General features: G+C 40.9%; 1 protein-coding gene across 1 annotated transcript; it reads right to left on the reverse strand.

Annotated features, from left to right (window-relative positions):
- Positions 1-230: 230 nt before the first annotated feature.
- Positions 231-9,702, reverse strand: LOC123166574 (ABC transporter G family member 41). Its single transcript, XM_044584383.1, has 22 exons — positions 9,310-9,702; positions 9,131-9,216; positions 8,763-9,007; positions 7,983-8,059; positions 7,758-7,811; positions 7,587-7,677; positions 6,836-7,137; positions 6,320-6,601; positions 5,740-6,053; positions 4,496-4,656; positions 4,262-4,365; positions 4,030-4,183; positions 3,710-3,835; positions 3,542-3,615; positions 3,105-3,437; positions 2,656-2,946; positions 2,201-2,284; positions 1,780-1,913; positions 1,249-1,482; positions 994-1,165; positions 642-896; positions 231-537 (listed from the first exon to the last, which is right to left on the reverse strand). The coding sequence occupies exons 1-22, from the start codon at positions 9,640-9,642 to the stop codon at positions 268-270; spliced, it is 4,176 nt and encodes a 1,391-aa protein (XP_044440318.1). The 5' UTR covers positions 9,643-9,702; the 3' UTR covers positions 231-267.
- Positions 9,703-14,006: the final 4,304 nt, after the last annotated feature.

Genomic DNA, 14,006 nt, shown 5'->3' on the forward strand with positions numbered 1-14,006 from the left:
TAATTAATAATTTCCTAAAAATACTTTTTAGGGTTTAAATAATTAGCATAATTTTTTCGAAGACACAGATAATAATATTTGGAAAAGAAACTCATGGTATTCCCTCTATTGGAAAATCCAAATAGGCTCTCAAAAGGAACAAGGTCAAAGAAAATCAAGCAATTCTATTTAATTGGTTAACATTTCAAAAAAATTGTTTTTTTTGGGGGGGGGGGGGGGGGGGGGGATGTTGCAGCTACTGTTTTCCTACTTCGAATACATGTGTGTTTATCTCCGTTGGAAATTGAGCTTTGAGATGCTGTAACCGAAGAGGACAGCAAAAACGACGGGGAACGCCGCCAGAACCACGGCTGCCAGCGGCAGCAGGTCGCGTCGAAAACCGTAGTAGTCCTTCACGAACGTTGCGATGGATTTGGTCTCTCCAAACACGACTATCATGCTGTCGTTATAATCCCCGAACTGTGTGGTCAAGAAGACATTGAGCGACCACGACATTGGGGAGATGTAGTAGAGCCATACCCACCATCTTGGTATTTGCTGCCATATGTTCATGAATCCTCTTTAAGCACCATACTTTTTATCTCTAATGGTAATCATGTGTGTATGTGTGTGTGTGCGCATATTGAGATGGCTTCACTTACCGGCGAGGGCACGAGGAAGCCGGAGATGAGGTTTTGCAGGCCATGGCACACAGACGTAAGTACGAATGCAACTTGGATGTTAGGGGTGAGCGACACGATCATCATTCCCAGGTAGACGAAGTAGAGCAGCGTGCACGACATGGTGTACATGAACCAGAAGAACTTTGCCGCTGTCCATGCGTACCCTATCATCGGATATGCTATCAGCATGAACATCACTACCTGCGCCAGCACATAAGGTATCTCCATGGCAACCTAAATCCAAAAAGGACATAGTAAGTCAATGTCTGCACATATGTAAGCAGTAGCATAATCTATCTGAAAAATCTTGATGTGATTAATAGGATAGGACCTGCGCAAAAGAATAGGCCCAAGGAGAGTACATCCCTGCAAACCTCTCCCTGTACACGACGGAGCGCTCGATGGAGACAAACGGCATCACTGCCTGACAAATGTTGGTGCCGGTGAACAGAGTGATTCCATACATGCACCCCAATATGGTTGAGAGGCCCTGCTGGTCGTTTCTACCCTCAAACAAAACACGCAGCAGCTTCAATCATATGCTGCCACCATATATACATGCATAATTAAGAGATGGCTTACATACATGTGATTGATGTTGCCTCGCTGCCAGAACAACACACCGAAGAAAATGCAGAAACCTAACATGGACGCCAATCGCACCAGGTTGTAGGAAGGGGTTCTCCAATACGACAAACACTGCTTCCAGAGACAAGCTTTGAATTGCTCCCAAAACTTCTGCGGAAACTGTGTCCTGAAATGGAGGTCACTCGTGCCTGGAACTGGTACACTCAAGCGCTTTACCAGCATGTCCTTGTCCCTTGGATCAGCAAATTTGCATAGTGGTTAACACAAATATTCTACTAAGATTACTTTAAGGACTGAACGAGAGCACTGTTAAGCATGAAAGGCACCATGCCTATGTTCTGTTCTGATCACCAAATTTGCATAGTGATTACCATGCCTATGTCCTGTTCTGATCAAAACTGTTTTTGTATGTATCTTAGATATTGCGGAAGGCTGGAGGCGCAATTTTTATTTGCATAATCTATTGTGTAATGATTATAATCCAGATGTTAAGCACTATTGCTAACTGAGACAGTTCGTTGAAACTTACTTGCACATTGAGGATGCACTGTACATTTGTACAAAATCTGCTCCTACTTGAGCTTCCATAGATGTAGAAGTAACTTCTAGCATCCATGTTGATGGGTTGTAGTTGTCCTTGATCCTGGGTATCGCAGGTATTGCCTAGAAGAATATAAAAAATAGCCAGTTTGTATAGCACAGCAACCGGGATTAAAAGTCAGGAGGTGGACTGGTGGTTTCATAATAATGCATAACTCTTGAATTTTCTGTCCAAAAACATAACTTCTGAAAATACAGTAAAGGATGGGAACAAAATATTTTTAGGTTTGTTTACTGTCAATCCTAGGTTTTAACTGACCTATATCACATACACCTGGATGATACACAATTACAGAGCATACATGCATTTATTTAGTATTTTTGTGCAACATTGAGTTAAACTTAATTACCTGGAAATATTGGATGACCTCACAAGAATGGTGTCCAACTGGCCCAGCATAGATCAACTCTCCACCTCTTCTCATGAGCATCAACTACATTTATATTACAAGATAATTAGTAAATATGGTACTTTAGTTCTAAATGAATTATTTTGGTTGAGGAATTTATGATCAATAAGGTTTATAGTTTAGTTGAATTGGACGACAATTATACATGCAATTTGTTTCATGTCTGATGGTTAATTTTATGATCTGGCTTCATAATTTCAGGTTGAGGTAGCAACACTTCGTTAATTCATGTTTGATCGAATCAAAACTGATTTTTGACATACTTATCCAATATATAAACTTATAAATCCATATTAGATTTTTACACCTTAAAAATTATTACTTAATAGACTATATATTGGTGCCTAGAGAGAGAATCTTGGAGAAGGCCAGGAGGCTATATGTAAAGTAATTACCTCATCAAATGCCTCAAATATATCGATACTTGGTTGGTGAATGGTGCACACGACTGTTCGGCCTGTGTCTGCAACGTTCTTGACTGCACGCATGACAATAGCAGCTGCCCTTGCATCCAAGCCTGATGTTGGCTCATCCATGAATATGATTGAAGGGTTAGACACAAGCTCGACTGCTATAGTGAGCCGTTTCCGTTGCTCTGTCGACAATCCATTTACCCCTGGTATTCCAACCAAAGAATCTCTAATTTCATCCAGCTCAATTGTTTCAAGAACTTCATTGACAAATTCCTGCAAGGGAAAAAGGAATACGGATGAGCTCAGAGTTTCATATCTCAACTGTTTCTGGTGGCTAGGATACTAGTATGCAAACCCTGTATACTACTTTCTTTCCATATATATTTGCATATTGTAGCTTATGTTTTGTTGCAGAAACAAATATAGCTCACATCTCTTGCTTTTGAATCAGTTTCTGGTGGAAGGCGCAACCAGGCTGAATATGCAACTGATTCGCCCACTGTGATTTGTGGGGAATGAACATCAGTCTGTTCACAATAGCCTGATATCCTAGCAAAAGTTTGCTGAATTTTAGGATAACCCCCTATTCTTATGTCCCCTTCAATAACACCGCCTGTTTTCCTTCCAGCAAGAACATCAAGGAGTGTTGTTTTCCCCGCTCCAGTAACCCCCATGAGTGCCGAGAGAACGCCTGGCTGAAATGCTCCTGTGATATTATGGAGTAGTTGCAGTTTTCCTTCCATGTAACCATGCTCCCTCATTTCCTGCAATGAGGAAATACTTAGTTATTACTTATCAGCCCTTGCTATGGCTCTAATTAAGCTCTCTGGTCATGTGTTCATAGATGTTTGAGCTACATGAGAATTACCGCGGGGGTGTCTACGTAGTAGTTGACATCCTGGAAAGATATTGTAAGGGGTGTGAAAGGCAGTACCATCCTCCCTACACAAGATTTAATATTGATAAGTCAAATCTTGATTATATTCCATCAACAATATGAGTTGTGCTTAGTTGCATCGTTTAAAATTCAACTAACCAGTGCTATTAGGTATCAATGAAGTTTCTGCATGTAACTTAGGCCTCCCATTTTCCGCATCCTTATCTTGGTTTCTTCCACCAAGTGCGGTAATCTTATTGCAAGAGATAATAGCACGAGAAGATGCTGAAACCGAGAGGCTCAGAGAAGATTAGAACAGATGGCATATCTAACAAGAGCAAACAGCATGTTCTTCTGAATTGAAGTATTTTTCTTCCATTTCTGATGTTATGCTTTCTCCAGAATATGCTTGACTAAGTTTACATTCATGTTATACTGCTAGAAAGAAAGTACAGTATTTAAAGTCATGTCGCACTTACGGTTTTTAACGGTCAAGCCAATGGCAAAGCCTACATTGAACAACAAAGTAAACCCAATCAATGCTCCAACTGAGATCCAGTAGAAGTAGCTGGAGAAGTCTAGACCTTGATCCATTAGTATCCTCCTTCCGAGTGTTACGCCAGATATTGTGATCTATCAACAAAGGAACTTTAGTATCGTCTGGGATTGCAGTTTTTACAAATAATTCATTCTTGGTATGCCAAAGTGTACCTCTGACCATCTGGGTGCCAAAAACTCATTTCCAGCCAAGCCTATCTCCGCGTAAGACAATGGAGATACCCAAAATACCCATTTTAGCCAATTAGGCAGAAATGCTGTAGCGATATGGCACTGAAATTGTTAGCGGTGCTTGTTTAATAGTTGAGCACGACACGCGTTTGCAAGAAATTAGGACACGTCACTTGTTAGCAATATGAAGCTTACGAAAATAAGGGAGTGTCTTACAACGAGGAATTAAGAAACCCCCAAATAGAAGGGTGAATAGAAATGCTAGAGTACCACCGACAGAACCAGCCACCATTGTTTGACAGTATGAAGCGACAGAACGGAACATTGATAATATTACTGTGTGCATCAGGAAGAGGATGAGGAGCTGATAGAAGAACCTGAACACAAGAATCGTGGGTGTTAACACAAAGTCAGGATTGCATCTGAAAACCTAGGTTTGGTGGAAATAATCAAAGAGAAGTAAAGATAGTGTTAGGTAAGTAAATATTATGTTTGACTTCAGTACACCAGATCACTGCAAAACCAGTATAAACAGTGCTTTTACTTTGTACTTTTTTCATTTCCAGGTTTTGTTTTTCACTTGGGTGATTATACTCCACATCTGAATGACTCAGAACAGGTCAGTTGTGATATATAGTTCCTGAATGATGATAGAAAATGTTTCTGTGGTTGAATTAGTGCTTCCATACCACCAACTAAGGCTGCGTTTGGCTGTTCAGTATTTTGAAGTTTTAGGAGAATACCATGGTTTTTATAGAAACCTCAGTTTTAAATACTTTGACATGTTTGGCTTTGACAAATACTTTAGTTTTACAAACCATGGTATATCTAAAACCATGGTTTTTTTGCTGTATCTAAAAAAGAGGTCTCAACCTCTTTTTTGTAAACTGAGAAACACTAGCTCAAGTCTATCTTCTTCGGGTCCTCCTCACCCATCATTCCTCCATCTCTTCTGCAGCCAGCAAATCAAGATTACCACATGGGAAACTTCACTACTCTGCTTCAATCGTTGACTATTGTTCTAGTGCAACAGGAAGCAGCCCGTACATTAGCTAGTACTAGACGTTCAGTCCTATCAGATGGTGTGTGTACAGATACAAAAGATTTAGCGAAGGCTTAGACCCTGGAGTAGATCAATTGATACTTGGAGTAACTTATACACAACAGGCTAAGCTAGCTAGCCGATTGATTCCATGTGGCCAGAGAAACAAGATTACTCAACAACATATCCTAGCATCTAAAGGATGTTCGCGTGCATGACAAGGCTATAGGCATGCAGCGGCCATTAATTAGCACAAGTTGATCAGGTCATTGTATAACTCCTTTGATGTAGCACAATTTGGTTCAGCTAGCTATATCTAGGATTATCTCCGCAACGAGTGGTCAAACCCGAGAAACTAAGAAAAACTGCACTTGCCAAACATCTCTATAGTTTTGCTAAAACTGAATTATGACTTTACCTGGATGCTTCCGGGGTATAGCCAATCAAGTAGTAGGATATCGATGTCAAAGCTACTGACCCAACTAAAGAGAAGGGAATCTTTAGGATAAAAGATGGTATTGCATAAGCCCATGCAGGATAGAAGTAGTTGTCTCTATGTTTGTAGAAGACCGGCAGTCTTTCAATTGCCATGGCCAGGTCAGGGAATCCATTGACTATCAGTAGCAGTAGCGCATAGAAGAGTGAACCCATATAATAGCTAGCATGAGTTCTATCAACGCCCATACGTGTCCGCAGGAATACTGTCCCAGTAATAAGACCAAATAGCCCAAGCTGCAGGGAAAACATGTAGTATGCTAGTTAACACACAGGAACTTTATCACACCACATTGCTTCTAGTTTCTGCTATATTTCTATCCATAACTAATACTAAGCATAAAGCATGTAGTTTGAGGATTGTACATACAGACTAGCTAGAACTCGATTTACACCCATAAACACGTAGCATGTGTTCGTGATAGTGCTGTAAAACTAGGCACAAACCTCCATGCATCAATCACAATCTTTTTTTTTGTAAACGATAGCTTCGACTTGCTTACCTGAGCAGCTTTTGTTATGTGGATGAAGGCATTCCTCTTCATAAGAAGTAGTTCGCGTGCAAAACATGCCTTGAGGAGATCCCACTTGGATAATGAGTAGATACCGAAGGACAGGGCATTCTTATGTCCTTTTGATTCGTCATACGGCTTTGAAAGCTCCTCGGCAAGATTCCGACCACTTTGAGATGCTTTGAACTTATCATAGAATTTCTCAACTGTAACAAAATTATATCTTTCTTCAGTGCGGCTCCAGTACTGTTGTTGATCTTTTCTTGACAAGACCTATGTATACATAAGTTTTTAAGAGTGGACTACTTTAGTTTATGATGGTAAGAAAGAGTACAAATAAGCAAGGCAAACTCAGGTTATCATAATCTATACCCAATTACTTCATATTAACAATGTCTACCTTCATTAAACTGTAGTTCTAACTCTTACAAAACTCGAAACATGTTTGTACAAGAGAATTGCAATATAAGAAAATCAGAGTATGTAAATTAGTATTTTGCTAAATACCTCTTGAAGGAAGTCGGCGCTTCCTTTTCTTTGGGGGCACTTAAAGCCACATGATTCAAAGAAACTCATAACGCAACTCTTAGGGCCATGGTATACGATTTGTCCTTCAGCCATCAAGATAATATCGTCAAAAAGTTCGTAGGTCTCTGGCGCTGGTTGAAGGAGAGAGACGAGTATGGTAAACTCTGATATATGAGCTAGTTGTTGGAGGCAAGAAACAACTTGGAAGGTGGTAGAACTGTCCAGCCCAGTTGATATTTCATCCATGAAGAGCACTTTTGATGGTCCTACTATCATCTCTCCTGCTTGGAAGATATTTTTTACAAGTGAAAAAAATTAAGCATTCAGTATTAAATTAATTAATTTTATTTATCCTATACACACCAAAATTAAAGTACGAATTAAACTGAATATATCACATTACTAGATACATTCTAAAACAGTGGAGAAAATCATACTAAGTTGATTCATCTATCAGGATGGCTTGCGCGCCTTCATCACAACAGAAATTTGTGGTTTGTTGTGACAAGACTTTCATACCGGTTCGTGGTAATAACAAAGTACAGAAAATATCAATGAAATCAATTAGCCACCAAAAATGAGGTGTGTACCTTCCAATATGCACTTAAGGAATTTTAGTGAATGAATTGCACAGTTATTTACTTATTTATCTTGCAAAAATATTATTTACAAGATTATATAGGTGAGATGATAAAACCATCCTGAAAATGTCATATGTATTGTGATTCACCTGTGGTTAGTCTTTTCTTCTCACCGCCAGAAATGCCTCTTCTCATGGCATCTCCGACTAGTACATCAGCACATGTGTCAAGTCCCATTATCTGTGAGGCAAGAATAGATTATGCATAGGCAAAACATTGTACTCTGGAACCAGTGGTATTCTTCTTTGAACATTATTTACCTTCATAATGTAGTCTGTTTGCATGCTTCTTTCCAAACCTTCCACAGATATTGCCTATAAAAAAGTTCATACCAGTTGTAACTATATATTTCGTTATATGAATTTTTTTCTTAGAATCAATAGGAAAGAATCCCACTGAAAAATTATGTTAGTACTTGGCAGAAAGGATGGTGTTTCCAGTTTTGATTCAATATTATCGGAGAAAGGGTTTCAATCAGCACACACCTTCATGTAAGTGTCTATATTGGGGTCAGGGGTGATCCCGGCCTCCTTCTCCCTTCTAATGACCTCCTTCATAATTTCTATTTTGTACAAGAAAGGGATCCAATCAGCACACACCTTCATGTAAGTGTCTATGTTCATTTGATAGAATGAGTAAATGATATTTCATCATGTCAATGTCCTCATGACTTTTGGGCATTTGCTTCGATTACTAATTAGCAGCCTGATGTCCCACCAAAACTCTATTCTAACCAGGTCCCGAAACAAAACAAAAAATGGCCAGTTATTATATTTCAGCAAATCAAGGTCCTTCTGACTTTTGGGCATTTGCTTCGATTTGTTAGTAGCCTGATGTCCCACCAAAACTTCTATGTCAACCAGGTCCCGAAACAAAACAAAAAATGGCCAGTTATTATATATCAGCAAATCAAGGTCCTTATGACTTGGCATTTGCTTCGATTTGTTAGTAGCCTGATGTCCCACCAAAACTCTATGTTTACCAGGTACCAAAACAAAACAAAAATGGTCAGGTATTATATTTCAGCAAATCAAGGTCCTCATGACTTTTGGGCATTTGCTTCGATTTGTTAGTACCCTGATGTCCCACCAAAACTTCTATGTTAGCCAGGTCCCAAAACAAAACAAAAAATGGTCAGTTATTATATTTCAGCAAATCAAGGTCCTTATGACTTTTGGGCATTTGCTTCGATTAGTTAGTAGCCCTGATGTCCCACCAAAACTTCTATTTTAACCAGGTCCCAAAAGAAAACAAAGAATAGTTACCTGCTCTGCTGCCAACGCCCTGAAATCTCGCAGAGAAGTCGAGCGTCTCCCTGACGGTCATCTCAGGGACATGAAGATCATACTGGCCAATGTAAGCCGCCGTCTTCTCGGGAACAAAATCTTGCAGCTTGACACCATTGTATTCAATTTCTCCTGACACCTTGAGATTTTTGTTGAGCTTCCCAGCAAGCGCTAGCAAAAGGGTGGTTTTGCCACAGCCCGGGGGTCCAAGGAGGAGGGTCATCCTGCATGCATTGCACAAACACAGATTGGATTTGCATCAATCATTTGCATATATACTCAATTACTGATGATGAGAAAGGAAGGAAGGAAAGAGGTCGGTACATGAGGAGGAACCTTGATTATACCTGGAAGGTTTTAGGATGCCGGTGACATCTTTGAGGATACAGATCCTTTCTCGGCCACGGTTGAGCCCCAGCATGGTGGTGAGCAGCTGCGGACGGAATGGCGGCATTTGAGCGAACAGGTGGCGAGTGGCAGTAGGGAAGAGAAGAGAAGGGAGGTAAAAACGAACGGAGTTACGTACGGAGAGGCCGGAGACGGCGGAGTTGAGGAGCGTGGGGAGCGGCTTGCCGCGGACGAGTTGGCACTCGGCGTCGACGCGCACGCCCCGCCACCGCACCTCCACCGTCGGCTGCCGCACGCCCACCCTGTCCATCCTGAGGCGCTGGCGCCGGAGCAGCCGGAGGTTGTCCCCGTGGACGTCGTCGGCGACGAGGGCGTGCACCAGCCCCCGCCGGCCGGCTGCCCCGAGCCGCCGCACCGGCTCCGAATGGAGAGGGAGCGCCTCCTCCTCCTCCTCCGAACCATCGTCTATAACCTCTTGTTGCTGCTCGCCTAGGATCTCCACCTCGCTCATCGCCTCCTAGTCCTAGCTAGCAGTAGCAACCAACCTCGACCGAGCTCAGTTTCCTCCCTCCCTCCCACCATTGCACAATTGTTTTACTACCAGTATTAATAGTTGGTTTGATGAAACAGTCACAGTCTAACTCTGAACGTACGTAGCGGGTGCTAACGACGTTGATACTTTGAAATTTGACCTACGTATCATGTGCTTCGCTTGTCAAAAACTAAGTTAAAATCACGGTCCAAGGCAGCTAGCGATCGACTGGCTACTGACTTGACTGACTGAGTGAGTAGAAGAACTCATTCCACGCTGGCGGCCAAAGCAAGTGTTCATATGGATGAATATGAAATTAGGAAACTCTAGCTCGACCGAGTCGCGTGCATGCGTCCGTCGTCGAGTCTCTTGGAATATTGCTAGCCCCCCGGAGTTCATACGTGGTATGTACAGAGAATATAGACTTCAAGTCGGCCATCCATCCACTTGTTTTTGAATGGGACTATCTATGACCCGCAATAAAAACCCGCTTTGTGTGCAAGCCGCGGCCCTAGTTTTGTCGTTGAGTTGAGTTGTTTGATGCGTACGTGCACTATACATTTTAAAATGTGCGAAAGTTAATGGATGAACTGCCCAATTACCCCACCCCTAATTGGCGTGTAAATTATTTCAAGTTCAATGTTAATAGATTGTTTCTTACATCTATTAGTTCTGAACTTCTGATTTATTAATCTACCAAATCAACCGTCAGATGTTTGTGATTTTTGTGAGATTTTCTAGCATAATTCTCTTTTTTCAGGTTATCCTATTGATTACTTTTTATACTATATAATAATAACTAGTCATCAACCCGTGCGGCTACCCGAGTTAGGAATTACTCTTCTAACTCCGTTTGAGTACTTTTTATATATAATACAATAACTAGTCATCAACCCGTGCAGCCGCGCGAGCTAGGAATTACTCTTCTTTAACTTTACTAGCACAATGCTCATGCGTTGCAACGAGGTACAAATATTCTATTACGTTAGCTTATGATTTATCTGTGCATATTAATGTGATTGTCTAAATAAATATTTCTCAAATCCTACTCGTGATTTACTTTATACTTTGATGAAAAGTTTGGTGAGTAATCTAAAATCGAATTGGTTCAGAAAGTAAGTAAATTAAGGTGACTGGTTATAATATGTGGGAGGTTGGACGAAGGGGTGGTGGAAAGAAAAGTAAAATGTAACCTTATTTTTAAGTAGTATAGAGATTTGATGAGAAGTTCGTAATTAATTTTAAATGAAATTGGTTTAGAAGGCAAGTAAAGTAAGGTGATTGATTATCATATAAATGGAGGGATGGTGGAAAGAAAAGTAAAACATGAAACCTTACATTCCTTTTAAGTAATATAAGAGATAGCGTATCTCGACACAATGGACCAAGCCTCGGGAAAACAGACAAAAAAGAACCAGGGACCAACCCAAAGGCTTGCTCATGTCCAATGGAAGAAGGCCCTATATTTTAATTTCCGCCAAATCTGACGTTTCCCAAGTTTTTTTTCTACCTTCCACGCTTTCTCAGTGTTCCGATCAATTGGATTTTCTCTCATAAACAAAATTAATGTGTGGATGAAGATTTGAACATTGTCTTTCTTGATGTACTCACTATTTATTTTCCCACCGACTTCTTTTCATTTCACCCTTGCTCAACATTTTCTCTTGCACCTTTCACACTAGTTCACATGGTTCCACTGATTGGCACATACACCGTGGTTACTTTAACCCAAAAAAAGTTGTTGAAATATATCTCGATAACTTTTTTTGTAAATAGCATGGTAATTTACGCACCGCATACCTGATAACTTACTTCCGAATACCGTGGTAACTCTTGGCCCATGCAGAATTGTTGAAAAACATACCCCAATACCTTCTTTGTAAATAACATTGTACTTTATGCACTAAAGACACCTGATAAGTAAGGTACAACACCGTGGTAACTTTGACCCAAGACACCCCGGTAACTTCTGTGTAAAAAAGTGTTGTAACTTACGTATCGTGGGGCTGATAACTTAAGTACCCTCGGCTCTGGTAACTTTTGACCCAAGAAAGAAGTCATAGAAATATGACAACATGGGATCTAAATTCAAAGGTTCACCGCTTGAATTTAATGGTAAAAACGAATTTTGAATAGGACCGATGAGCTACAATTTGAATTTTTAAACAGGGTAAATCTAGAATGACATTGGTTTTTTGTCCTCTAGTGCATGCATGTGCATATGGGAGAAGGTTGGGGAACCATTTTTTATGCCATGGTAGCTTCGGCATAAATAGCATGGTAGTTTACGTATTGCAAGCGCGATAACTTATTTAGCCCAGGCGTGGTATCTTTGGACCCTAAAAAGTTGTCAAGACATACCCACTAGTAGAAAAAGGGTCAAATGTCAAGCACATTAGTGCCGGTTTAATTTTGAGCCGGCACTAACGTGTGCATTAGTGCCGGTTCCAACGGCTAGTCGGCCGCTCTCATTAGTACCGGTTTGTGGCGAACCTTTAGCACCGGTTCGTGCCACGAACCGGTACTAAAGTGAGTGGTGGCAGGATGTTGTCAGTCCGGGGACCCTCCAGCACCTTTAGTACCGGTTCGTGGCACGAACCGGTGCTAAAGGTCGTCCTACATAAACCCTTCGTCCACCCGAGCTCGCTCTGTTCTTCCCCTTTCCCGTCTCCTCTCTGTTCTTCCCCTCTTCCTCTCGAGCTCATCACACATTTTGCCCAAAATTTGTCAAGATTTGAAGGCCCCCATCCATTCAAATGATCACAAAGGTTAGCAACTTTGTCCTTTCATCTCTCATTGCTAGATTAGCTCTTGCAATGCTTTGTATAGTGATTAATTTATGAGTTTAGTAATTTGGGAGGAAATATATGTGTGCTAGTATTTGATTTATATGCAATTTGAGGTCAAAAATAACACTTAGTTTGCATATGTAGGTGTGGTTTACTTAGTGCCTTCTAAATCTCCGTCGTAACCACAGTCGATCGCCCGCACCGTTCCGTCGCTGGCACCACCTTGTGGTGAGCCTCTTGTTCATGAATGTTTTACATTACCAAATTGATGTTTGTGTGATTTGGATATATAGTTACTCGTATAATTATCTTACCCGTACGTTGTTTGTTATACATAGTGCCATGGTTTTGATATTCGTCCCCGTCGGCCCTCGTCCTTGTTATGATTCGGATGTGGTATATTCTCTTTTAAAACTAGTTGTTGCATTTCGTGTTTATGACAAATTATGCCCATCAAGTTGACATAGATATTTTTGTCTAGGAGGTTTGTGAACCGGAAATTCCAACCGACCCTATTGTCGAGAGGTTAAATTTAGTTGAAAGAGAAAACAAGTATTTGAAAGAAAATTGAAAAGAATTGAGGGGGAGAAGATGGAATTGGAGTTGCATGTTGCCGATGTCGTCGATGATCAAAAGATCAAGATGGAGAAAATGCGATTGAAGATTAGAAAGATTAGAAAATATGCCATTGATAGTGAGGCTTGGTATCATTATGCTGTTGGATCAATTGTTACCTTAGTTGCGATTTTGATCGCATTTGTTGTTGCATTTAAATGCTTTAGTTAGAGAGTTATTTGTTTGTTGCATTTAAGTTTTTTATGAACTTTATGTATGAACTTGTATTAATTTGGTCTTTTAGGTGTTGTGTAATGAAGATGAGCTGACAATGGATGTACGATGACCGATGCTCTCCCAAGTTCATTAATGGCGTGCAAACATTTCTGCTTGCGGCTGAGGCAAACAAGCGGGCGGATGGTTTTATGCCTTGTCCATGTTTAGTCTGTAAGAATGATCACAATTACTCTACGTCAAGAACCATTCACGTCCGCCTGTTTAAGTCCGGTTTCATGCCCCATTATAATGTTTGGACCAAGCACGGAGAAAGAGTGGTTATGATGGAAGACAATGAAGAAGAAGAGGACGACGACAGCTATCCTGGCCATGGGTTTCCTGAATACGATGATACAACAATGGGGGAAGAAAAGCTGAGCCGGCAATGCGGGAAGAAGCTGAAGAAGAGGCATCAGATGAGCCCGGTGATGATCTAGGTCGGGCCATTGCTGATGCAAAGAGAAACTGCGCAAGTGATTTGGAGAAGAAGAAGTTGCAGCGCATGTTAGAGGATCACAAGAAATTGTTGTACCCGAATTGCGAAGCTGACAAGAAAAAGTTGGGCACCACACTGGAATTGCTGCAATGGAAGGCAGAGAATGGTGTATCTGACAAGGGATTTGGAAAGTTGCTGGTAATGATAAAGAATATGCTTCCAAAGGACAACGAATTGCCCGAGAGTACGTACGAAGCAAAGAAGGCTGTCTGCCCTCTAGGGTTAGA

The sequence above is a fragment of the Triticum aestivum genome, chromosome 7D (assembly GCF_018294505.1).
Source record: "Triticum aestivum cultivar Chinese Spring chromosome 7D, IWGSC CS RefSeq v2.1, whole genome shotgun sequence".
NCBI lineage: Eukaryota > Viridiplantae > Streptophyta > Magnoliopsida > Poales > Poaceae > Triticum > Triticum aestivum.

Coding starts and splice junctions, on each gene's coding strand:
- LOC123166574 (XM_044584383.1), bottom strand. CDS start 9,642: ATGAGCGAGGTGGAGATCCTAGGCGAGCAGCAACAAGAGGTTATAGAC. Junction 6,602..6,835: donor GCGCCGACTTCCTTCAAGAG/GTATTTAGCAAA, acceptor ATGTATACATAG/GTCTTGTCAAGAAAAGATCA. Junction 4,184..4,261: donor TGGCACCCAGATGGTCAGAG/GTACACTTTGGC, acceptor CTTTGTTGATAG/ATCACAATATCTGGCGTAAC.